Source organism: Lithobates pipiens, unplaced genomic scaffold, assembly GCF_037356315.1.
Source record: "Lithobates pipiens isolate NorthernLeopardFrog02 unplaced genomic scaffold, aLitPip1_a1.2 Scaffold_18, whole genome shotgun sequence".
Classification (NCBI taxonomy): Eukaryota; Metazoa; Chordata; class Amphibia; order Anura; family Ranidae; genus Lithobates; species Lithobates pipiens.
This window is the reverse complement of record NW_027507758.1, coordinates 636,895,098-636,918,723: the sequence shown is the minus strand read 5'-3', so window position 1 is coordinate 636,918,723 and position 23,626 is coordinate 636,895,098. Positions and strand designations below refer to the sequence as shown.

General features: G+C 47.0%; 1 protein-coding gene across 1 annotated transcript; it reads left to right on the top strand.

The window, feature by feature from the left end:
- The first annotated feature begins 578 nt into the window (after positions 1-578).
- On the top strand, positions 579-22,337 carry LOC143989568 (uncharacterized). Its single transcript, XM_077489750.1, has 8 exons — positions 579-644; positions 17,645-17,772; positions 17,861-17,984; positions 18,101-18,198; positions 18,288-18,509; positions 18,589-18,795; positions 18,917-19,058; positions 20,605-22,337. Exons 3-8 carry the CDS (start codon positions 17,900-17,902, stop codon positions 22,017-22,019), a joined length of 2,169 nt encoding a protein of 722 aa, XP_077345876.1. The 5' UTR covers positions 579-644; positions 17,645-17,772; positions 17,861-17,899; the 3' UTR covers positions 22,020-22,337.
- Positions 22,338-23,626: the final 1,289 nt, after the last annotated feature.

Here is a 23,626-nt window from a genome sequence, read left to right as displayed (position 1 = left end):
CATACACACTCAAAGCTCCGCCTCTTCATACACACTCAGAGCTTCTCCTCTTCATACACACTCAGAGCCCCTCCTCTTCATACACACTCAGAGCCCCGCCTCTTCATACACACTCAGAGCTCCTCCTCTTCATACACACTCAGAGCCCCACCTCTTCATACACACTCGGAGCTTCTCCTCTTCATACACACTCAGAGCCCCGCCTCTTCATACACACTCAGAGCTTCTCCTTTTCATACACACTCAGAGCCCCTCCTCTTCATACTCACTCAGAGCCCCGCCTCTTCATACGCACTCGGAGCTCCGCCTCTTCATACACACTCGGAGCTCCGCCTCTTCATACACACACAGAGCTCCGCCTCTTCATACACACTCAGGGCTCCGCCTCTCAGGGAGGAGAGAAAGGAGGATAACCAGTACATACACACACAGCACAAGGCCGTGTTCACACTACGAGATGTTTCTTGAGCTGCAGTTCCTCTTATCTCCACAAGATGGTGATCTCACCTCTACCCAGACAGGAAGTCTCTATGGAAAATATACAGGAAGTGATGTCAGATGCAGACAGGAAATGGTGTCAGATACAAACAGGACATCCCATAAGATGTAGAGAGAAGACACTGCTGGATCTGGCGGCAGAGGAGGTAATATGTAGATTAACCCCTTCAGGGGGATCAGTTGATGATTAATATATCTTCCTTCCAAAGCTGGCCATACATGGTTCAGTTTTATTACTATTATACAGGTTTTATATAGCGCCAATAGTTTGCTCAGCGCTTTACAACATGAGGGCAGAGATTACAGTTACATTACAATTTGGTACCAGAGGAATCAGAGGGCCCTGCTCGTTAGAGCTTACAATCTAAAAAGGAAGGGGCAATTGATACAAAAGGTAATAGCTGTGGGGGATGAGCTGATGGAGGAAGTAAAACAGTGTTACTTAGAAGCAGGATAGGCTTCTTTGAAGAGAAGGCTTTTCAGGGATCGTCTAAAGATAGATAGATTAGGGGACAGTCGGACAGATTGGGGTAGGGAGTTCCAAAAGATGGGAGAAGCTCTGGAGAAATCCTGGAGGCGAGCATGGGAGGAGGTGATAAGAGAGCTAGAGAGCAGGAGGTCCTGGGAGGACCGAAGAGAGCGGCTCTGTTGGTAATTTGGGACTAGGTTAGTGATGTAGCTGGGGGCAGAGTTATGGATGGCTTTGTAAATTATTGTTAGTACTTTGAATTGTATTCATTGGGTGAGTTGAAGCCAGTGCAGGTATTGGCACAGAGGGGTGGAGGACACTGAATGGCTGGTAAGGTGGATGAGTCTGGCAGCGGCATTCATTATGGACTGAAGGGGGGATAGTCTATGTAAAGGTAATCCAATGAGGAGGGAGTTGCAGTAGTCGAGGCAAGAGATGACCAGGGAGTGAATTAGAAGCTTGGTGGTGTCATTAGTTAAAAAGGGGCGTATTCTGGAAATGTTGCGGAGTCTAAGGCGGCATAATTTGGACAGGGCTTGTATGTGGGCCTGAAAGGACAGTGCGGAGTCTAAGAATACCCCTAGCACCCTGGCATGTGGGGACGGACTGATGTGCCATTGATCTTGACAGAGAAGTCAGGGGGAGGGGCACATGGAGGAGGAAATATTAAGAGCTCGGTTTTAGATAGATTATGTTTGAGGAAGTGGTTTGACATCCAGGCTGATATGTCTGTTAGTAGATCAGTGATGTGTGAGGAGACTGATGGGGTGAGCTGAGGGGTAAAGAAATTGATTTGGGTGTCATCAGCATATAAATTGTAGTGGAAGCCATGGGAGGCCATCCGCTGACCCAGGGAGGATGTGTAGATCAAGAATAGTAGAGGTCCAAGGACAGAACCTTGGGGGACCCCAATGGTAAGAGGAGGAAGTAGAGTTGTAAGTAACACTGAAGCTGCGATAAGATAGGTAAGATTCGAACCAATGGAGAGTGCAGTCATGTGGAGAACAAGCAAATTTCGTTTGAGGGGGTGGTCAACTGTATCAAAGGCAGCGGAAAGGTCCAAGAGTAAGAGTACGGAATGATGACCATTGGTTTTGGCTGTTAGTAAGTAGTTTGTGAGTTTTAGGAGGGCAGTTTCTGTGGAGTGCTGTGGGCGAAATCCAGACTGAAGGGGATCAAGAAGGTTATTCTCAATGAGGTGGTCGCTCAGTCGGTTGTAGAATAATGCCGCATATACAGTAGCCGCTGATCGAGTGACTTTTATCTGGCAGTGACCACACATGGATGGAGATGTGATGCTGCGTACACACTACCGGACTTTCCAGCAGACTAGGTCCAACGGAATCAGCCCGTTGGACAATCTGATTTTCAGGTACTCACCAGGGGCCAAAGTGCTGAGAGCGGCTTCCCTTGCAACTGGGTGCACAGTACCCCTGAGGGTGGAACAGCAGGTACAGGACACGAAGGGGCACGGGTTGCCAGCAGGTGACTGGTATGCAGGAAGTCTTCTGAAGAAAGAGATGCCTGTGCAGATGGCCTTGGCATATACTTGAAGAGAACGCCCAGCAGGGGTTCTAACACCTGACTAGTGTGAAGGTCTGGAAGAGGGCTCGTGCAGGCTGGACCGGACCAAAAGGTAAATAGCAAGCCAGTCTGTAAAACAGGTAAGAAAAGTGCAGAAACAGGCCGAGGGTCAAACACAAGTAATCAGTCCAGGAGCCAGCAAGGCTGAATGTAGAGGATAATCCAGAGGCAGGCTGAGGGTCAAACACAGGTATCAGTCTGGGAGCCAGCAAGGCTAAGTGCAGGAAGTCCGTTAAACAAGCCAGGGGTCAGGTCAGGAGAGAATCAGAGTAGTCTTCAGGCAATCCGGGTCACAACAGGAAGTGGTAAACAGGAAGCAGAGGAACACAGGTGAGCTGAGGAGACAAACCAGCAAAGACACAGAGCAAATGGTTGCCTTTTATAGGCCTGCCAGAGTGATCAGGTGATGTGCAAACCCGCCGCATCGCGCACCCGTGTGCGCCTCTGCGCTGGTCTACCCCACAGGCGCAAAGGGAAGCACCGACGTTGAAGTCTGTTGATCCTCTGACACCAATCGTGTGTGGGCTGATCCAATCGTTTTTCATTTAAAAAATCAGACGGACCTAGAAATAGAACTTCTTTCACATCTGTCCGACGAACTCAATTCCTATCGGGAAAACTGTTCGTCTGTATGCTGCTGGTCCAACGAACCAAATACGACGCAAGGGAAGCTATTGACTACTGGCTATTGAACTTCCTTTTTTAGTCCCATCTTACGTCATCATGTTCAAAGCGAACGGACTTATTCTGTTTGTGTGTGGCCAAGTCCGTTAGTTCGAAAAGTCAGTCGGAAACTCTGCCGAAAGTCCGTCGGGAAGACCGCCGGACCTAGTCTGCCAGAAAGTCCAGTCGTGTGTACGCGGCTTAAACGATCAAGGTGTTTGGAGGGAAAAGGGAGTAAAGAGATGGGTCTTAGGTTGTTAAGATTGGTGGGGTCTAGTGAGGCATTTTTTGGTATGGGAGTGACTAGCGCATGTTTTAGAGGGTTGGGGAAGGTTCCAGTAGTGAATGAGAGGTTGAAGATATGAGTTAGGGAGTGTAGGATTGAGTCAGATGGTGACCGAGGTATTTGAGAAGGAACAGGGTCCAGGGGGGAGGGGGTTAGGTGGGCAATAGAAAAAAAGTTTAGTGACTTCCTCTACAGTAGCTGGGTTAAAAGAGGGAAGTATTGATTGTGCAGGAGGACAAGTAGTGTAACGTGAGGGAGATATCCGTGGAGCAGAGATCTCGAGACAAACTGCCTCAATCTTATTTTTGAAGTGATTAGCAATCTCCTGGGCAGTGGGTAAGTTAGTGGGTGGAGGACGAAGTAGAATGATAAAGGTAGAAAAGAGTTGATGGAGACTGCGTGAGAGGGTGTTAATGAGAATGATAAAGTAGGTCTGTTTGGCAGTGTGCAGGCAGGAATGGTATTTTTGGAGGGCAGATTTATATTGGCTGAAATCTTGCTGTGACTTAGTCTTAGGCCGCAGATGCTCAAGAGCGTGGCTATTTTTTTTGAGGCTTCTGGTATTGTCTGTCTGCCAGGGATGTAGCAGTCGGGGCCTGATTCTGTGCGTAGTGAGGGGGGCGAAGGTATCCAGGGTGGATGACTGTAGACAGAAGTGGCCAAGTTGGGGCAGGACAAGGATGAGATTTTGTCGTAGAGACAATCTGTAGCAGAAAAAAGAAGAGAAGGGTTAAGATGGCGAAGGTTTCTACAGGTAATAGTTTGGTAGTTTGAAGGCAAGGAAGAGGCAGACAAGGAGAGAGTGAAACTAATAAGGTGGTGATCAGAGAGAGGAAAAGGAATGTTGGAAAGGTTGTGTGGAGTGCATGGGTAGGAGTTTTAGGTCAAAAGAGGAGGTTAGGCTCAGCAGCTTAGAAGTAGTAGGAGTGTTAAGATTAACAGGGATGTTGAAGTCACCAAGAATGATTGTTGGAATTTCAGAAGAGAGAAAGTAGGGTAGCCAGGTAGGGAAGTCATCAAAGAAGTTTGATACCGGCCACAGCAATTCTCCATGAAACTGGAGAAAATAGACAAATACAATGAGCTTCAAATGAGGAGGGGGACAGAGAGGGGGGTGGATGAAGAACCTGAAAAGTGCTTTGAGGGTATAGGAGGATTCCAACACCACCTCCTTTCTGTCCACAGGAGGCCAGCATAGGAGAGAGAAGCAGGAGAAGGAAGGTCCGATTCTTGAATCCAGGTCTCAGTAATTGCAAGTAGATTCAGGGAATTTGTGATAAATTGTTCATGGATGGTGGTGAGTTTGTTAAGAACAGAGTGGGCATTCCAAAGGGTACAGGAGAAGGGGAGGCTGGTTCTAGGCTGAAGAGGAATAGAAATGAGATTGTGTGGATTGCGGCTGTTATCAGAAGATGGGGGGGGGGGGGGTGCTGGGTATGTTGGCCGAAGGTAAATGACGGCAGTCCAGGATTTGGGGATTAGACGCAGAGGTTAGACGCAGAAGGGTGAGAGAGGTGATATGGGATTGTGACTTATGTGGGGGGACAAGTCCCAGTGTCCTGCAGGTTTTATTGGCATAGGGGTTCAGAATTAGCAGGAGCTGATATGTGCAGTAATAAGGTGAAGACAGGAGTGAGGGTGATAAATATGTAGCACTGACCCCCGAAGGAGCTGCTGGTTTTATTGGGCTTACTGTTACCTTCATGTTTGCTTCTCCGTCTAGGGATTCCCATGGTAGATGGCCCAAAGAAATGTGGAAACTGACACTGAATCTTCTTTTGGGTTATTTATTTGAAACAGAGTCTTTCAATAAGGGTAGAGGGTTAGGAGCGAGTTTGGGTACTTCAGAGTGCAAAAAAATAAAGAAAGTCCTTATAGAAAATCCAGAGAATAAAGACCGTTTCGCAACTGGATTTTACAACCCCCGGATAGACCTCCTCTCACTAGGCCTAGCAGCCGGTAAGGTGTTTGACAAAGTCTCTGCCACAGACTTGTGATGTACACTTGAGCGTTACTGAGGGACGTAACATACAATACCAGTATCTCTCATCCGATCCGGCGATACCGTATGAGTGTAGATCCCTGTAGCATCCTTCAGCTGAGCCTCCAGGCTCCTTCAGAGAAGCCAGCCTTGTGCACGGCCTTCTCCTGAAGAGTCCTCCCCTGGGGTTTTCCAGTTGCTGGGCCTCCCCCTTCAGATGAGACAGCACCGGACCACCTTCGGATCAATAGACCCCGAAATCCATTCAGGCCTGTCCCTGCAGTTGCGTTGCCTCGGGCCAGCCAGCCCTGAGACTTGGAATGCATGGTTCCGCACCCCAGGCCAGGAGGGCCATGGGGCTGGGTCAGGAGGACCACCCGAACCGGACAGACAGAAAATCAGCTCCAAAACCCTGAAGCACGTGATGTCGGTACCTTAAATACCACCCTCCAGAATGCACAGGAGGAGAACACTCCCACTGGGCTGGCTCCTAGGGAAAAGTGGCATTCAATACACCCAGCTAGACTGCGTTTTCAACCTTGCTGGCGGTGACAGCGACACCTGCGGCCAAGGAGAACCCAGTGCAACCCAGCTGGACTGGTACTGAAACCAGAAATTTAGAAAATTAACCCCAAAACCCAACTGTGGTTTCAGGAAAATTAACTTTGAAAAAAAACTTAGCGCCTACTTGTCAGGAGCCAGCGCTACATATATAAGCTGTGGGGTGGAGAAGACGGGTGAAGGAGATAGAATATAAGGAGAGAGGATGCAACTGTGAGAAGGAACAGTAGGGCGTGTATGATACAGATACAGAGTGGTGAGATTCAGAGGAAGCCTGAATGAGAGATGAAAAAGTTTGATGGAGAAGCAGGTCACCTGTAGTCTGTTTAGTGTTCTGCAGAAGTCTGTTGTGGATTTTTGCTTTGTGCAATCGCTAAAGTGTAATACTTAATCCAATATGAATACAATATGAATAGGTTCGCCATCACTTCCCTATAGTGTACACTAAAAAAAATAAAAATAGCTGTGCACAGCAAAAGTGTTCGGGGCTGTTCCCTGATGGTCCGACTGCTTTCCCACACAGCCCCCAATAACGGTATGGCCACCCTTAAGTTAGTGACCTAGAACGTGAGGGGGCTGGGCGCCAAGCCTAAACGTGTTGCCATTCTATCCCATCTTAAATCTATAAGTGCAGATGTCTCCATCTTGGTGGAAATCCATGTCACGAGTCATATGCAAATGACGCTTAAAAAACCCTGGGTTGGTTAGTTATACCAGGCCCCATACACCTCCATCTCCCGTGGCGTCACCGTCCTGATTGACAAAACTGTACAATTCCAGCTTCATTCTCTGCAGTTGGGCCCCCAGGGTCAGTCTTTATTCCAGCACGCCACTATTAGTGGACTGGAAGTCCTTCTGATGGCCTTCTATATCCCCTCATCATTTCAGTAGTGTTTTGCAGGAGGGAGTGGCCTTCATGGCTAGTCACCACACGGTGCCGGCTATTTGGTTGGGCATTTCAACATGACCATAAACCCCAGCCTTGCTAGACTTGGCTGCACTACTCCAGTGTTACCTGAACCTACACTCACCCGGTTTGGGAGGTTCCTCTCTGAGTTCTCCCTGGTAGATACCTGGAGGTATAAACACCCGACAGCCATTGCCTACTCCTGCTTTACCCCCTCACACACTGCCATGTCCCGCATTGACCTATTCATAGTCTCATTCACTCTTTTGCCCGATCTGCTGGACGTGGGGTTTGGTGTCAGGGTGCTCTCTGATCACTCCCCATAATGAGTATTCCTACGCTTGCCTGCTCCCCCCATGGTCCATATATGGAAGCTGAACCCCTTTTGGCTCACCACCATGTCAGACCTGGAGGGTATCCAGTGAGAATGGGTTCACTTTTTTCGTACTAATTAGGGGTCGGCGTCGGTTGGGTCTGTGTGGGAAACATTTAAACATGCCTGCATGATCCTCTCTTCACGCAATAGACACAAGGCTTCCTCCAAGATTGCACTTCAACAGGCGGAAGAGCATCTGAGTTCCCTTGAATAGACTTTTATCACTGAGCCGTCCTGAGCCAATGCTTCCCTCGTGAGACTGCAGTCTAGGCTCACTGACCAACTACACTTTGAAAAAGCCAAACAGGGAAACTTTTTTGGTAAACGGCGTATCTTTGAGCATGGTGAGCGCACAGGCAAACTGCTCGCATACATGGCCTATCTTGACCATATCTTGACCATAGGCCTCCAGTGGTCACCAAGCGTCAGTCACTGGGTGGGGATGCGATCACGGACCCCTCTCAAGTAGCGGATGAGTTTAGGCAGTTTTACTCTGACCTATACACCTCCACTGGCCGTCATTCTCAAGACAATTTGACTGAGTTCGTTCAGGACATTGACTTTCTTACCCTCACCCTCTCCCAGGTTAAACAGCTTGAGGCGCCAATCACAACTGACTGCATAGCAGCAGCAATGACACACCTCCCAACCTCAAAAGCACTGGGTTTCCGATGGACCACACCTAGAGTTCTATGACCAATTCAGCAAGGTCCTTATCCCCAAACTGCAAGCAATATATACCCACATATTTGACTCTGCGACCCTCCCAGCATCTATGGGAGAAGCTCTAGTGGTCTTAATTAGAGGTCGACCGATATATCGGCCGATATTTGCCGTTTTTTAATTAATCGGCATCGGCCGATTGTGCTGATAAAAAGCCGATATAGAACTGCAGCGGGACTTTGAAATGACTTCTGTATAGAAGTCAGTGTAAGTTGCCATAGAAATGTCTTCCTCCTCTCTGGGCAGGCTGCCAAGAAAAGAACAGAAAGATACAATGTTTACACTTGAATGAATGAAGTCATCTCTGTGTGTAGAAGTTCTCAGTTTAACCATTTAAAGACTAAATCTTTTCTGACACTTGTTGCTTACAAGTAAAAGTCCTGTATTTTCTGCCAGAAAATCACTTAGACCCCCCAAAAATTATATATATTTTTTTAGCAGAGATCCTAGGGAATAAAATAGCGGTTGTTGCAATATTTTATGTCACACGGCATTTGCACAGAGGTCTTTCAAATGCATTTTTTTGGGGAAAAAATACACTATTTAAAAAATAAAAATAAAATAAAAACAGTAAAGTTAGCCCGTTTTTTTTTTTTTTTTTTTGTCCAAAAGTTTTGACTACCTGTTTTTATTTAATATATAGTTTTTTTTTTTTATCTAAATCATACATACAAGTGAACTGATTGGAGGTTTGTTTTGTTTAATAAATGTTTAAATGTAAGAAATTTTCTGTATCACTTATGAAGGCTGCTTTCACACTGGAGCGGGCAGGCGTTGATGGTAAAACGCAAGTTTTAGCGGCTCTTTACCATCATTTTAGCGGTGCTATTTGGCTGCTAGTGGGGCACATATAACCCAGCTAGCGGCCAAGGAAGAGGTTAAAGGCGCCCATGAAGTACTGCTGCCAAATCGCATTGCATGCGCTTCGGCAGTGGTGCCCATTCATATCAATGGGCAGGAGTGGTGGAGGAGCGGTATACACCACTCCAAACGTGCTGCTTGCAGGACTTTTTTTTTAATATCCTGCCAGCGCATCGCCACAGTGTGAAAGCACTCTGTCTTTCACACAGACTGCAGGGGAGCCATTTTTCAGGCACTTTACAGGCGCTATTTTTAGCCCAAAAGCGCCTGAAAAACGCCCCAGTGGGAAAGGTGTGTTAGATCAAGGGGGATTAAAAAAAAAATAATAATATATAAAAAAAGGAAAAAAATAAAGAAATAAAATAAAATCGGCCTAACATATCGGCCCAAAAAAATCGGCATCATATATCGGCTATCGGCCGCCATGATTTCTAAATATCGGCATCGGCCAGAGAAAAACCCATATCGGTCGACCTCTAGTCTTAATACCCAAACCAGGGAATGATCACTCTTCACCGAGTCGTACAGCCCCCTCTCTCTCCTACAATTGGACATCAAGATCCTAGCCAAAATTCTTGCCCTATAGCTAAACAAAGTTATTCTCAGTTAATACATCCTGACGAGACGGGGTTCATGCTCAACAAGAACACAGCCTTTAATCTCCGGAGGCTCTTCGTGAACCTTCAGTCTACACATGACAACATTGGATCCAGGGTTGTGGTCAGCCTGGACACTGCAAAGCTTTACCTGTGGGAATGTCTCCGCAGGTTCGGCTTTGGCCCAAAATGTATCAAATGGCTCCAACTCTTTTACCGGGCCCCCACTGCCTGGATCTAAGTCAATGGTAGGATCTCATACCCTTTCGCTCTATACCGTGGCACTCGCCAAGGCTGCCCTATTTCCCCACTACTGTACGCCCTGGCTGTGGAACCCCTTGGCATCGCCATTAGAGCACACCTAGGCATTAAAGGACTCCGCATGGGATGGGTGATGGAGGTCCTCAGTCTGTATACGGATTACATGCTTCTATATCTGGAGGATGCTGGCCCTTCACTCCAAGTGGCTTTGCAGCTTATTCAGCAATTTGGGGAATATTCTGGACTGCAGATCAACTGGTCTAAGTCCCAGATCCTTCCACTAGATGTAGATGCACCCACTGCAGACCAAGCCACGTTTGGTCAGAGCAAGCAAGATTAAATACTTGGGAGTACAAATTTCCAGATCTTTCATAGAATATACAAGCCTCAACCTAGAACCCCATATGACCTCTTAAAAACCAAAACCCAGATCTGGTCCCGTCTCCTGCTTGAAATTATGGGATGCATTAACTTGGTGAAAACGATACTCCAAGCCGCTTTACCTTTTTTGGCATGGCCCCCTGTACATCCCTACCCGCATCTTTAAATTTGTGGGATCTATTCTTAACGGTTTCGTCTGGGGCCCATCCTGACACAAACTATCATGGCAGGCTCTGAAATGCCCAGTTCATCTAGGTGGCACTGCTTTGCCTGATCTAGCCTTGTATTATGTTGCTCCTCAGTTATCTAATTTTTTTTTTTTACAACCAAGTGGACAGGGACAGGTACTCCACACCTGTCTGCTCTTTGGTCCCCAGCCTGGTGGCCCACCCCTTTCAGGTCCTGCTATGTGGCACCCAAGAGTGACCTCACATGGGTAACAGGCGCCACATGTTAGCCAGTTGCTAAATTTTGCAATGATGGTATATGTCCACCACCAAGGCCCCCATGTACCACACACACACACACACACACACACCACTGTGGGGCAGCCCACCTTTGTCTGAACTGCTAACTGTCCCTGACTATAATTTATGAATTGCTCGGGGGGGGGGGGGGGGTCATAATTCTCTCACAGGTCATAGACAATGGCTCGGTCAAGTCGTTTCAAGCACTAAAAGAAGAGTTTGGTGTGCCCAATCATATATTCTTCCGTTATCTCCAACTCTGCCATGCCCTCCACTCCCAACTCCGTGACTCTGTCCGTAGCCTTGAATCGTTGTATCTGGTGGAAGTGGTCACTGGTCATGACCCTAAAAAATTAATCCTTATTCTACAACCACCTCATGTTACCGGCAGCCACTGCCCAGGCCTATTGACTGAAATCCAAACGGGAGATGGATGTGGGGGACGTGGCGGATGAGGATTGGGAAGAGGCACTGGCCTCCTGTAGATTAGTGTCCCCTAAATTGTCTGACCGCCTTACCCACCTTTACATTCTCCACAGGTCCTACCTATGACTCGCCTATCCAAATATAAACCGGACCACTGCCCTGCTTGTCCCAAATGTTCCAGAGGGAATATTTTACCACCTACTATGGTCCTGTCCCTCTCTTCAAGGATACTGGTCGCACGTGGTTAAATTCCTCCATGACCACATGGGATCCCCTCTGACCCTATGCCCCCATCAATGTTTACTCGGCCTCTTCTCCATTTCCAAGGAGGAAAAGTATCTTAATATATTTTTGCAGGAAACCCTGTTCTTGGCCAGGATGCAAATAGCTAAATCCTGGATCAAAGCGTCACCCCCCACTACCCATCAGTGGATTAGGGCCATCAACTCCACCCTCCCATACAAAAAAGTACTATATTCACACAAGGGTTGTCCGACTAAATACAACAAAATCTGGGACAGGTGGCTGGGGGACCCCTCCACCAACATTGATGAGGAGTAATCCTCATTTATAATGCGCATCTCCCTTCATCCCTTGCAACACACATCCAAATTCCAGACCATTATTTGTATATTTCCCCGATCCGCATTCCAAGCTGTGATGCACAGTACTGGGCTGTTTTCTTTATACCCCACAGGGTACAACTATTCTAGATATAGGTTCTGCTACTCCTTAATAATGGGATTTTTATATACAGCTTACCTGTAAAATCCTTTTCTTGAGAGTACATCACGGGACACAGAAGCTTCATTACATAGTGGGTTATATAGGCACCTCTGGTGATTGGACACTGGTTGACCCTAATTAAAGAGAATTCCTCCCCTATATAACCCCTCCCATCTGGGAGGCACCTCAGTTTTGTAGCAAAGCAATAAGAAACCACGTAAAACCCAAGAGGGGCGGGAGCCCTGTGTCCCGTGATGTACTCTCAAGAAAAGGATTTTACAGGTAAGCTGTATATAAAAATCCCATTTTCTTGATCATCCATCACGGGACACAGGAGCTTCATTACATAGTGGGATGTCCCATAGCAATGCTCAGGTTGAGGGGAGGGAGACACAGATCATAAATATAGACCGCCAGGGACCTGAGGACCTAAACTGCAGCCTGCAGTACACTGCGCCCGAAGGCGATATCCTCTTGCCCTCTGACATCCACCTGATAGAATCTGGTGAATGTGTGGACTGATGACCAAGTCGCAGCCTTACAGATCTGAGCCAGGGAGGCCTGGTGATGCACTGCCCAAGAGGCACTGACAGCCCTAGTAGAGTGCGCTTTCACCTGAAAAGGAGGAATCTTCCCCTTTTAGCTATAGGCCTGAGAAATAACTTGTCTGATCCACCTTGAGAGAGTGGACTTTGACGCTGCCTGACCCCTTCTAGGGCCTTCCGGCAGAATAAATAAACAGTCAGTTTTCCTTATCTGAGCAGTTGCTTGAAGATAAAGACTGATTGCTCTAACCACATCTAAAGTGTGTAAAGATTCTTCCTCTATGGACTGAGGATTCGGAAAAAAGGATGGTAGGATTATATCCTGATTCAGATGGAAACCCGAAACCACCTTAGGTAGAAAGGACCCGCTGGGACGCATAACCACCCGGTCCTTGTGGATAATTACGGCTCTTTACTGGAAAGAGCTGCCAATTCTGATACTCTTCTAGCCGTGGATATGGCTACTAAGAAGACCAGCTTTTTAGTCAAGAGGGCTAAAGAAGCCAGATGCAGAGGTTCAAATGGTTGGCCCTGTAAGGCCGAGAGAACCAAATTCAGATCCCATGGGCATACCGGAGGTTTAACTGGCGGTTTTATCCGCATAGCCCCCTGGATAAAAGCCCGTACTAGGGAGTGTGATGCAAGAGGTTTTTGAAAAAAATACCGACAGGGCCGAAATCTGCACCTTAATGGTGCTTATGGCCAAATTCATTTCTAGGCCTGACTGGAGAAAGGCCAAGATTCTGTTAATGACATACCTTCTAGGATGCCATCTCCTGAGTTCACACCAGGAAACATATGTCCTCCAGATCTTGTAATAGATACGCCTGGAGGCCGGCTTTCTGGCATTGACCAGAGTAGAAAGGACTGGCCCCGAAAGGCCACGGTCTCTCAGAATGTGGGTCTCAGCAGCCAGACCGTCAAATTCAGACTGCGTAAAGCAGGATGGTAGATTGGACCCTGTGAGAGCAGATCTGGCCGGAGAGGGAGGGTCCATGGCCTGCCCACTGCCAACTTCATGATTTCTGCAAACCATGGTCGCCTGGGCCAAGCTGAGGCCACCAAAAGGACCGACTTCGACTCCCTCTTGACCCTTCCCAGGAACCACGATAGCAGCGGGCTCGGGGGGGAAGGCATAGATCAGATTGTACTGATCCCAGGGAACCGTCAGAGCATCTGACCCCTGGGCAAGCACATCTCTTGTCCTTGACACAAACCTGTCCAGTTTCCTGTTGAATCTGGACGCAAACAGATCCACGTCTGGAGTGCCCCACTTGTGACATATGTTCTGAAACACGTCGGGGTGCAGGGCCCATTCTCCTGGGCATAACTGCTGGCGGCTGAGAAAATCCGCCTGCCAATTCTCCACTCCTGGGATGAAGACTGCACGGAACATGCTCTTCTGCCCAGACAAGTATGCGATTCACCTCCTTTTGGGCCACCAGACTTCTGGTACCGCCCTGGTGATTGATGTAAGCCACTGCGGTGGCATTGTCGGACTGAATCTGAACTGGGAAACCTCGCAGTCTGTAAGACCACTCTATGAGTGCCATGTAAACTGCCCGAATCTCCAAGATATTTATGGGCAGCAGACTTTCGGTCGCAGACCATTTCCCCTGCGAGCACGTTCCCTCTAATACGGCTCCCCAGCCTGTCAGGCTGGCATCCGTTGTGACAATCTTCCATGAGAGGGGAAGAAAAGTTTTGCCTTTCAGCAAATTCCTGGTTTGTAACTACCAGACAAGACTTTTGCGTGTCCCGAGGGATAAACGCATAGGAAGATCCAGGGATTGGGGCTTCCTGTTCCAAACCGCAAGGATGCATCTTTGCAGAGGCCTTGAGTGGAACTGGGCGAACGGGACGGCCTCGAATGAGGCGACCATCCTTCCCAATAGTCTCATACATAACCAAATGGAGGAAGATCTTCTGCCCAGAATCAGGCGCACCAGATCTCCAATGGCCAAGGCCTTTGGCCTTGGAAGAAACACCCTGCCCTGAGCGGTGTCGATAATCAAACCCAGGTAATCCAACCTGGTGGTCGGTTGCAAGGATGACTTTTCCAGGTTTATAATCCAACCTAGGCGCTCTAGATGTTCTAGCGTCTTGGTGACGCTGCGACTTAGGCACGCTGTAGTTCTCTCTACGAGAAGCAAGTCGTCTAGGTAAGCCCTGACGGCTATGCCCTGAACTCTTAAGATTGCTAAGAGAGGGTCCAGAATCTTCGTGAAGACTCGAGGGGCCGTAGCCAGCCCGAACGGCAAGGCCACAAATTGAAAATGGCGCCGCTCTACCGCGAACCTTAGAAACTTCTGGTGTGCGGGAAATATTGGCACATGGAGATATGCATCTTTGATATCTATTGATGCCATGAATTCTCCCCCTTGCAGGGAGGAGACCACAGTGCGCATTGACTGCATCCGGAAGGTCTGGATATGTAAAAACCGGTTTAGGTCTCTCAGATCCAGGATAGGTCTGACACTTCCGTTTGGCTTTGGAACGGTGAAGAGATTTGAATAAAAACCTGAACCCTGATCTTTCGGGCTCACTTCTACTATCACACCCTGGGATAGTAACTGATCTAAGGCCAGGAATAGCGGTTTCTGCTTTACTGGATCCTTGGGGATCCTTGACCTTAGAAAACGAGAAGGTGGAATCTTCTGAAACTCTAGCCTGTAGCCCAGAGATACCGAAGAGATCACCCACTTGTCCTGAATCTCTTCCCGCCAGGCGCCTGCAAACTGCAGGAGCCTTCCCCCCACTCTGCCGAGCGGGGGCGCCCCTTCACAAGGAGGTCTTGGGGGTCTGCTTGGCAGGCTTTCGCCCCCAAGTCTTTTTCTCTGTCCCTGGGCTCGGCCCTGAGGCTTTCTAGCAGAGGAGGGCTGGGAAGGCCGTCGCCACTGTTTAGAGCTTGATGCTTCGGGAGAGAGAGCACGCCTGAATGAAGGACGTTTGCTCTTTTTGACTGGAAGGAGAGTAGACTTACCTCCTGAAATATTTTGGACGAATTTATCGAATTCTTCCCCAAACAAACTCTCCCCTTTAAACGGGAACCCAGTCAAATGCTTTTTGCATGACATCTCAGCAGCCCAATTTTTTAGCCATAGGGTCCTTCGCATGTGAACCAACATGAGGGACAAACGCGATGCTTGTTGGACAGAATCCAAAATCGCATCAATTATGAAACACAAGATGTAAGGCAATTCTGCATAATTCTCTACTTCCTCACTGGGAAGGAGTCCAAACATCTGTTTAACCTGTTCCTTGAGGAACTGACACAACCCCACGGCTGCGACTGTAGGTTGCACCACAGCGCCAGCCATGGAAAAGGAGGCTTTTAATAAGGTTTCCAGCCTTTTGTCAGCTGGATCCTTAAATACCTGCGCATTATCCAAAGGACAAGTTAGGTTTTTTATTCACACAAGAAACAGCCGCATCGACAGATGGGACCCCCCATTCCTTGGTGAAACTTTCCTCCACAGGATAATGCATAGAAAACCTTTTGGGAGGAGTAAACAGTTTATCGGGATGTCCCCAATCCTCATACATCAATTTATCCGTTAAAGGATGAATTGGGAAGGAACAAGCAGTCTGTGGGGCTTTCCTGACTCCCAGGGAAGAGACAGAGGATGTAGCGACTTCAGCAGCCGGCATTCTGAATGTGGTACGCACCAATTCAGTATAATACTGCACCTGCTTTCTGAGTGCCTGGGAGGAGGGGACTATCTCCTCTACCTCTGACTTATCCGACTGCTCATGATCCCTATCCAAAGATAGGGATCCCTCCTCATTTTCAGAACAACTATCTGAGAGAGGGATTTCAGCAGAGGGAGGGGATCTACCCCTTTTCCTGCTATCTTTTAGGGAAGCAGAAATAAAATTCATGATCCTCCCTTCAAAACCCTCCAATGTAGCCCTAAGGGAGTCCTCAGTGACATAAACCGGGGCTGCGACATTAGGAGAAGCTGCAAAACCTGACAGGTGCACTGACTCGTTATGAGAGGCTGGCTCCAGTCTTGCAGAGGGGGATGGTAATTTACAGGCACTCTTGGAACCCCTGGACCTAGGCGGTGACTTGCCAGTGCTCTAATTACCTCCCCCTGAGACCCTCTTACGAGGAGACATAGTACTAAGCTACAAAGCAGAGGTACTAGTACAAATGCGATCACTGTTGCGCTTAAAGTCTCACAATAAATCAATATATGCTTAAACTGCACAACCTGATGCTGAGTAGGTGTCTTAAAGTTTGCCTGGATCCAATCCCCACGGATGCTTACTGCCCACAGCTCCTGTGTCTCCAGTTACAGTCCCCTGACGCTCTGGGCTTTTTAAAACTGCCGCCTGGCGCCTGCGCAGTACAGCGCCGTGCACACTAACGGGGAAGGAGAACCCAAAGGGAGCAACGTGGGACCCCTGACCTGCGTGGGACCCCTTTTTACCTTTAACTGTGGCAGGAACTGTAAGGAGACGTGAGTAGCTGGAGAACCAGGCTTTCACTGAGCGTGTTTGTATTGAAAGGCATGTAAGTATGCATCAGGCTGCTCTTACTCCCTCTAGTGGTGGAAACCAGGTAAGACATACAACTACTCACAATGAAGAAATCCATTCATATATTTAAATATATAGGATGACTTCCCTTACCTGTCCCCGCCGCAGGAATTGCTGATATCAGACCAATTCCAGCCTTCACCCATCACGGCGGGTATTGTTAGCCAACCTTCAGGTATATCTGGGGCTCTTACGAAAAGATCCTCCCACCTGGGCCATGTAGAAAGCTCTGCCAGAAACTTACGGGCGCTCTGAGTAAACAGTACCCCAAGTCTGGTTTTCCCAGAGCCCAGTCTTCCAATGGAGAGGACTTACAGGCAAAACCTCGTTTCTTCGGCAGACGAGGCCCGGGTACCATACCATCATGGGAGTCAAATATCGGCCCGAGGTATGGATCCGGTTTGTTGTAGCCCTTCGGCCCTCGCAGGGACCTGCATAGAGCTAAGTTTTACGTGACCATCAACCAGACACTGGCGAAAAAACTGAGGTGCCTCCCAGATGGGAGGGGTTATATAGGGGAGGAATTCTCTTTAATTAGGGTCAACCAGTGTCCAATCACCAGAGGTGCCTATATAACCCACTATGTAATGAAGCTCCTGTGTCCCGTGATGTATGATCAAGAAATATTGATTTTGATTGTTTTTACTTCTACACTTTGTATGGTTATGTCACTGATTCATCCTCATGTATAGTGCCAGCTGCACTTTGTGCTTGTTTTTACATTTTTCGATTATGCTCAATAAACTTATTTTTTTTAATTAAAAAGAAAATTACGTATTTGTGTTCAGTTCTACAGTTTTCCTCCTGTGGAGTCTGGAGATCATATGACCATCACATTGCCTCCACCTCCCTCCCTGATAGAATAGAGAAATACAAAGAAGATTGTAGAAGTCACCAGAGAGATGATGGAGGAGAGGTGAGGAGGATTCTGGGAATTCTGGGACATTATCCAGTAACAGACAAGGGATGTGTCTGGGTGGTGACTGTATCATTGTGTGTGTCAGGTTCCTATAAGGTGTCAGGATGTCACTGTCTATTTCTCCATGGAGGAGTGGGAGTATTTAGAAGGACACAAGGATCTCTACAAGGACGTCATGATGGACAATCAGCCGCCCCTCACATCACCGGGTAAGAGGAGACTTTATTGTAAAGGAGAGAGCAGTACGGAGGCTCCACCTAGATCCCCCATCATCTGATAAACACATAGAAACATTGTATTCAGTCAGTGTGTGTGTTTCCTACAGATGGATCCAGTAATGGGAACCCACCAGAGAGATGTCCCCGTCCTCTGTATTCCCGGGATTCCACACAGGAAGATCACACCATCCCCCACCATCATCAGGTAGATGAGGAACAATCACTGATCGTATCATTAGGATCTGTACATTATCTGCATTGTTACCATTGATGTCATTTTTATTATATATTCAGAGTGGAAACCTGAGAGATTCTAAAGTTGAGGTTAAAGAAGAGATAAAAGAGGAGGATGATGAGGATGGGGTGATGGAGGAGTCTCTAAAAGAACACAAAGATCTGTACCAGGACACCATGGTGGAGTCATCTAGCTACAGAAACCCACCAGAGAGATGTCCCCGTCCTCTGTATTCCCGGGATTCCACACAGGAAGGTCACACCATCCCCCACCATCATCAGGTAGATGATTGACAATTACTGGTAGTTCTGATTTATACACAGCATGTTTGTTACAATGAATGTTTTATTATATATTTAGAGCGGAAATCTCAGGGATGATGATATTGATGTTAAAGAAGAGTATAAAGAGGAGGATGAGGAGTATGGAGTGATGGAGGAGTTTTCAGAAGGACACAAGGTTTTGATGGAGCCACCAAATACCAGGAACCCACCAGAGAGATGTCCCCGTCCTCTGTATTCCCGGGATTCCACACAGGAAGATCACACCATCCCCCACTGTTACAAGGTTGGTGGGATGGAGGTTATAAAACACACTTATAGAGACAATGTGTGGCTTTTCTATGTGATGTCACAATAATAAATCTTCTATCTTACAGATGATATTTTCTCTCATTTTCTTGATTTAGAGTGGAGATCCAATCGATATAGAATTTGAGGTGAAATCAGAAGAAGAAGAGAGGTATGTGAGGGATGATCAGCAGTCTATGGAGGAGGATGGAATAACGGGGACATTTATAGAGGAGGACACTCCTACAGAGATCAGCACAGGTGGGTCATTAACACTAAATACATTCCTCCCCCATACTGCTCACTGATTGGTCCAGAGTAGGGCAAGGACTGGGTGATATCAGCCTGTAATCCCCTGGTCACTTTCCTGCCCCGGCCAATTTTCAGCTTTCAGCGCTGTCGCAATTTGAATGACAATTGCGCGGTCATGCTACACTTCTTTTTTTTATCATTTTGTTCCCACAAATAGAGATTTCTTTTGGTGGTATTCGATCACCTCTGGGATTTTTATTTTTTGCACAACAAATGAAAAAAGACCAGAAGTGTAAAAAAAAAAAAAAAGTTTTTCTTTGTTTCTGTTAAATTTTTTTGTAAATAAGTAGGTTTTCTTCTTCAGTGACAGACACTGATATGGCTGCACTGATAAGCACCAATGAGGTGACACTGATGTGGTGGCACTAATGATGGGCACTGATATGTGGCACTGGTATGCGGCACTGATGGGTACTTATGGGTGGCACAGATGGGTACTTATGGATGGCACTGATAGGCGGCACTGATAGATGGGCACTGATGACACTAATGGGTGGCATTGCTGGGCATCACTGAATTTTTTTGTTTTCATAATGGTGCCAGTCAGTGCCCATTTGTGGGCATAGATTGGGCATATGTTGGCACATGTGGATGGCCATGGGGGATGTACCTGGCCATCCACATGTTATGGGCTTCCCTGGTGATCCTGGCAGCTTCCCTGGTTGTCCAGCATGGGCATCCGAGGGGGGGCTGCGCTGATAAACAATCAGCACAGACCCCCCCCCCCCCCCTCCTGTCAGGAGAGACGCTGATTGGCTCTCCGCTGCTCGCGAGTGAGGAAAAGCCAGTCAACGGCTCTTCCTGGTTACATCGTAATCAGTGGTGATTGGACACGGCTGGTCACATGGTAAAGAGCCTCCATCGGAGGCTTTTTACCAAGATCGGTGTAGCAGTGTGTCAGACTGACACACCGCACCACCGATCGCCGCGATGCACAACCCCACGTGTCGCATGGCGGCTGTTTTCCTGAAGGACGTCATATGACACGCAGTCAGGATAAGTGAACCACCACCGGGCGGGAAGTGGTTAAACAGAAAGTGATAATGAGGGAGGAGTCAATAACCCAATGATGGGGGTCTTCAGGATCAGTCCAGTCTTCATCTTGGTTGTTCTCCCCCATCCTCACACTCTGACCTCTGGTGGGGCTCAGCCCCGCTGTTATTCATGACTAAATCATGGACTAAATAAGGAAGTGCAGGACTTCTTGTGTTGGGAAGATGGCAATGAGTGATAGAGGGGGAGGGGACACTCGTCCTATAATCCCCTCATCACTGTCACTCCTATAAAAGACAGTTCTCGTTGTTTCCTCACTCTCTGACTAAGGTCCATGAATAAAGAAATGATCTGGTAGGAGATCAGAGGACCCATTTACTAGTTACCTTGAGGGGGGAATTGTAAGATCCTCAGAGACAAAGCTGCCTGATGTGGGCGGAGTCCTGGTTTAGGGGAACCAATCAGCTCATGTCTAGTAATAATCTTTGTATTTCTATTTTAGTAGATGGACGGGAGATGAGGAAAACCTCAGAGGATTGTCTCACTTTGTCTCCAGACTGTAAAGTAGAAGATGAGGACATCACACAGTATAGTCCAGGAGAAAACCCGACTACCTCAAATGTCCATCCGGCACCACACAGTGTAGATAGACCATCGTATTCCTCTTATCCTGAGGAACCTCAGACTGTGAGGGACGGGGCCGTCCTTCCAACAGAGAAGAGCTTTTCCTGTACTGAGTGCGGGAAGTGTTTCCATTCTCAATTCCATCTTAGTGAGCATAAAAGGACTCACATGGGAGAGAAGCCACTTTCCTGTTTTGAGTGTGGAAAATATTTTGTAAAAAAATCACTACTTGTTACACATCAGAGATCTCATACAGGAGAAAAGCCATATTCCTGTTCCGAGTGCGGGAAATGTTTTTCACAGAACTCCCATCTTTACAGACATCAGAGATCTCACACGGGGGAGAAGCTGTATTCCTGTTCTGAGTGCGAGAAATGTTTTGTTCAAAAACCAGATCTTGTCAGACATCAAAGGTCTCACACAGGGGAAAAGCCATATTCCTGTCCTGAGTGCGGGAAATGTTTTTCACAGAAATCCCATCTTGACAAACATCGGAGATCTCACACAGGGGAGAAACCATATTCCTGTCCTGAGTGCGGGAAATGTTTTTCACAGAAATCCTATCTTGAGAAACATCAGAGATCTCACACAGGGGAGAAGCTGTATTCCTGTTCTGAGTGCGGGAAATGTTTTTCACAGACGTTCAATCTTTACATACATCAGAGATCTCACACAGGGGAGAAGCCATATTCCTGTCCTGACTGTGGGAAATGTTTTTCGCAGAAGTCCGATCTTTACAGACATCAGAGATCTCACACGGGCGAGAAGCCACTTTCCTGTCCTGAGTGTGGGAAATGTTTTTCAGAAAAGTCCAATCTTTACAGACATCAGAGACTGCACACAGGGGAGAAGCTGTATTCCTGTCCTGAGTGCGGAAAATGTTTTTCACAGAAGTCCCATCTTAACACACATCAGAAATCTCACACGGGGGAGAAGCCATATTCCTGTCCTGAGTGTAGGAAATGTTATTCACTGAAGTCTGATCTTTACAGACATCAGAGATCTCACTTGGAGGAGAAGCCACTTTCCTGTACTGAGTGCGGGAAATGTTTTTTAGACAAGTCCAATCTTTACAGACATCAGAGATCTCACACAGGGGAGAAGCCATATTCCTGTTCTGAGTGCGGCAAAAGTTTTTCACAGAAGTCTCATCTTTGCAGACATCAGAGATCTCACACAGGGGAGAAGCCGTATTTCTGTCCTGAGTGCGGGAAATGTTTTTCAGTGAAGTCCCATCTTTACAGACATCAGAGATCTCACACAGGGGAGAAGCCGTATTCCTGTCCTGAGTGAGGGAATTGTTCCTCACTGAAGTCCTGTCTTCCTGTACATCAGGGACCCCACACAACCCTCGAGGTGTATTAGTGCCTTGAGTGTGGGAAATGTCTTCTATATGAATGTTGCTGGACATCACAGCTCTCATGTGGGGAAGAAGCACACCCTGATATACACCTCAGATATACTCCATGGCTGATCTTCATCATGGAAGAAACAGTTGATAAGGAGATCAGAGATCACCAAAGACATGGAAGAAGTGTTGTACCGTGTTGGCCATTGATAGCAAGAGAAAAATAAAAATGGAGTACATTTTGTGATGTAAGCTTTCACAAATACTTAGAGGTCTATTTTTTTTTTAAATATTTAAACAAATATGACCAGCTTTTGCCTGGATGTTATGAGTGTTGGCTGCATTTTTTTCATATGATCATTAGCTCCATCTAGTGGGCGTAGTGTTTTATTGTGCTAATTTAACTGATGGAAGTATTTCAGGAAAATGAACTCGCTATGGCCACTAGATGGAAATGACGATCATAGGAAATCACTGTGTTAAATAAATACTGCCAGAATTTGGCATGCGCCGTAGAAAGCAGTGGCTGTCTTTTTGTGAATATCTTCTAAACCGTGTAGGTTTAGGAGATATTTCTTGGACCTACAGGTAAGCCTTAATCTAGGCTTACCTGTAGGTCAAAGTGGTTTGTAAGGGTTTACAACCACTTTAAAACGGAGAATACCACATTTGGCTATTAGAGGGTGATAAGTATCATAGGAATTAGTGTTCAAATGCAACATTTTCTATTTGAAATCATACCTGCAAATCATGTACAACTATAAACAGAATATCTAGTCATGGACTTTATGTGGACATAAGAGAAGTTTCAGAAGAGACACTAAGTACCATAAAAGCAACTTTAATATGTATAATTTAAAATCTATCACACAACATTACACATTACTCTCCATATAGGGGACCACGAGATGTAAAGATTACGATTACAGTTCACATGTGGAAATCTTTCAGGAGAGCATGTGACAGAATCTAGAAGGTAAAATTACGTGCATTCACTAACAAATTTCTCAATTGAAAAGGTACATTGTGACACGTGGATGAATACATAATATAACATACCAGTAAACTGGATCCCACTTCTAACCTTTAATAGAGTAATATCAGCCAGTAGGGTAGACTGCAATATATAGAATGTGTATGTTACCCACAGAGGGGCAAATGAGTAGACCATGTTGAAGCCACTGCCTCGGGTGGAAAATTCAAGCACAGACAGTAAACAGCCAATGGTCTTGTACTTATAATCCATAAAGACATATTCCCTTTACCTGTCAGTGGTCATTATGGCATGGCTGATCGGTCTATATATATATGCATAGAAGTTGGCAGTGATGGGATGCTTTCTTGTGCCTTGAACATCTAAATAGGGATGGCTTTGCGATTCGCCCGGTGGTCGGTTCGCGGCAAATTTTGCGTGTTTGCGATTCGCCAAACCGGCGGACTTCTGGCGCTGTTCGCGCGGCGGACATATGTGTTTACATTGTGAAAGAACTTTGACCCATGATGACACATCCATCATGGGGTACGGGACAGCCAATTGAAACATTTCAGCACA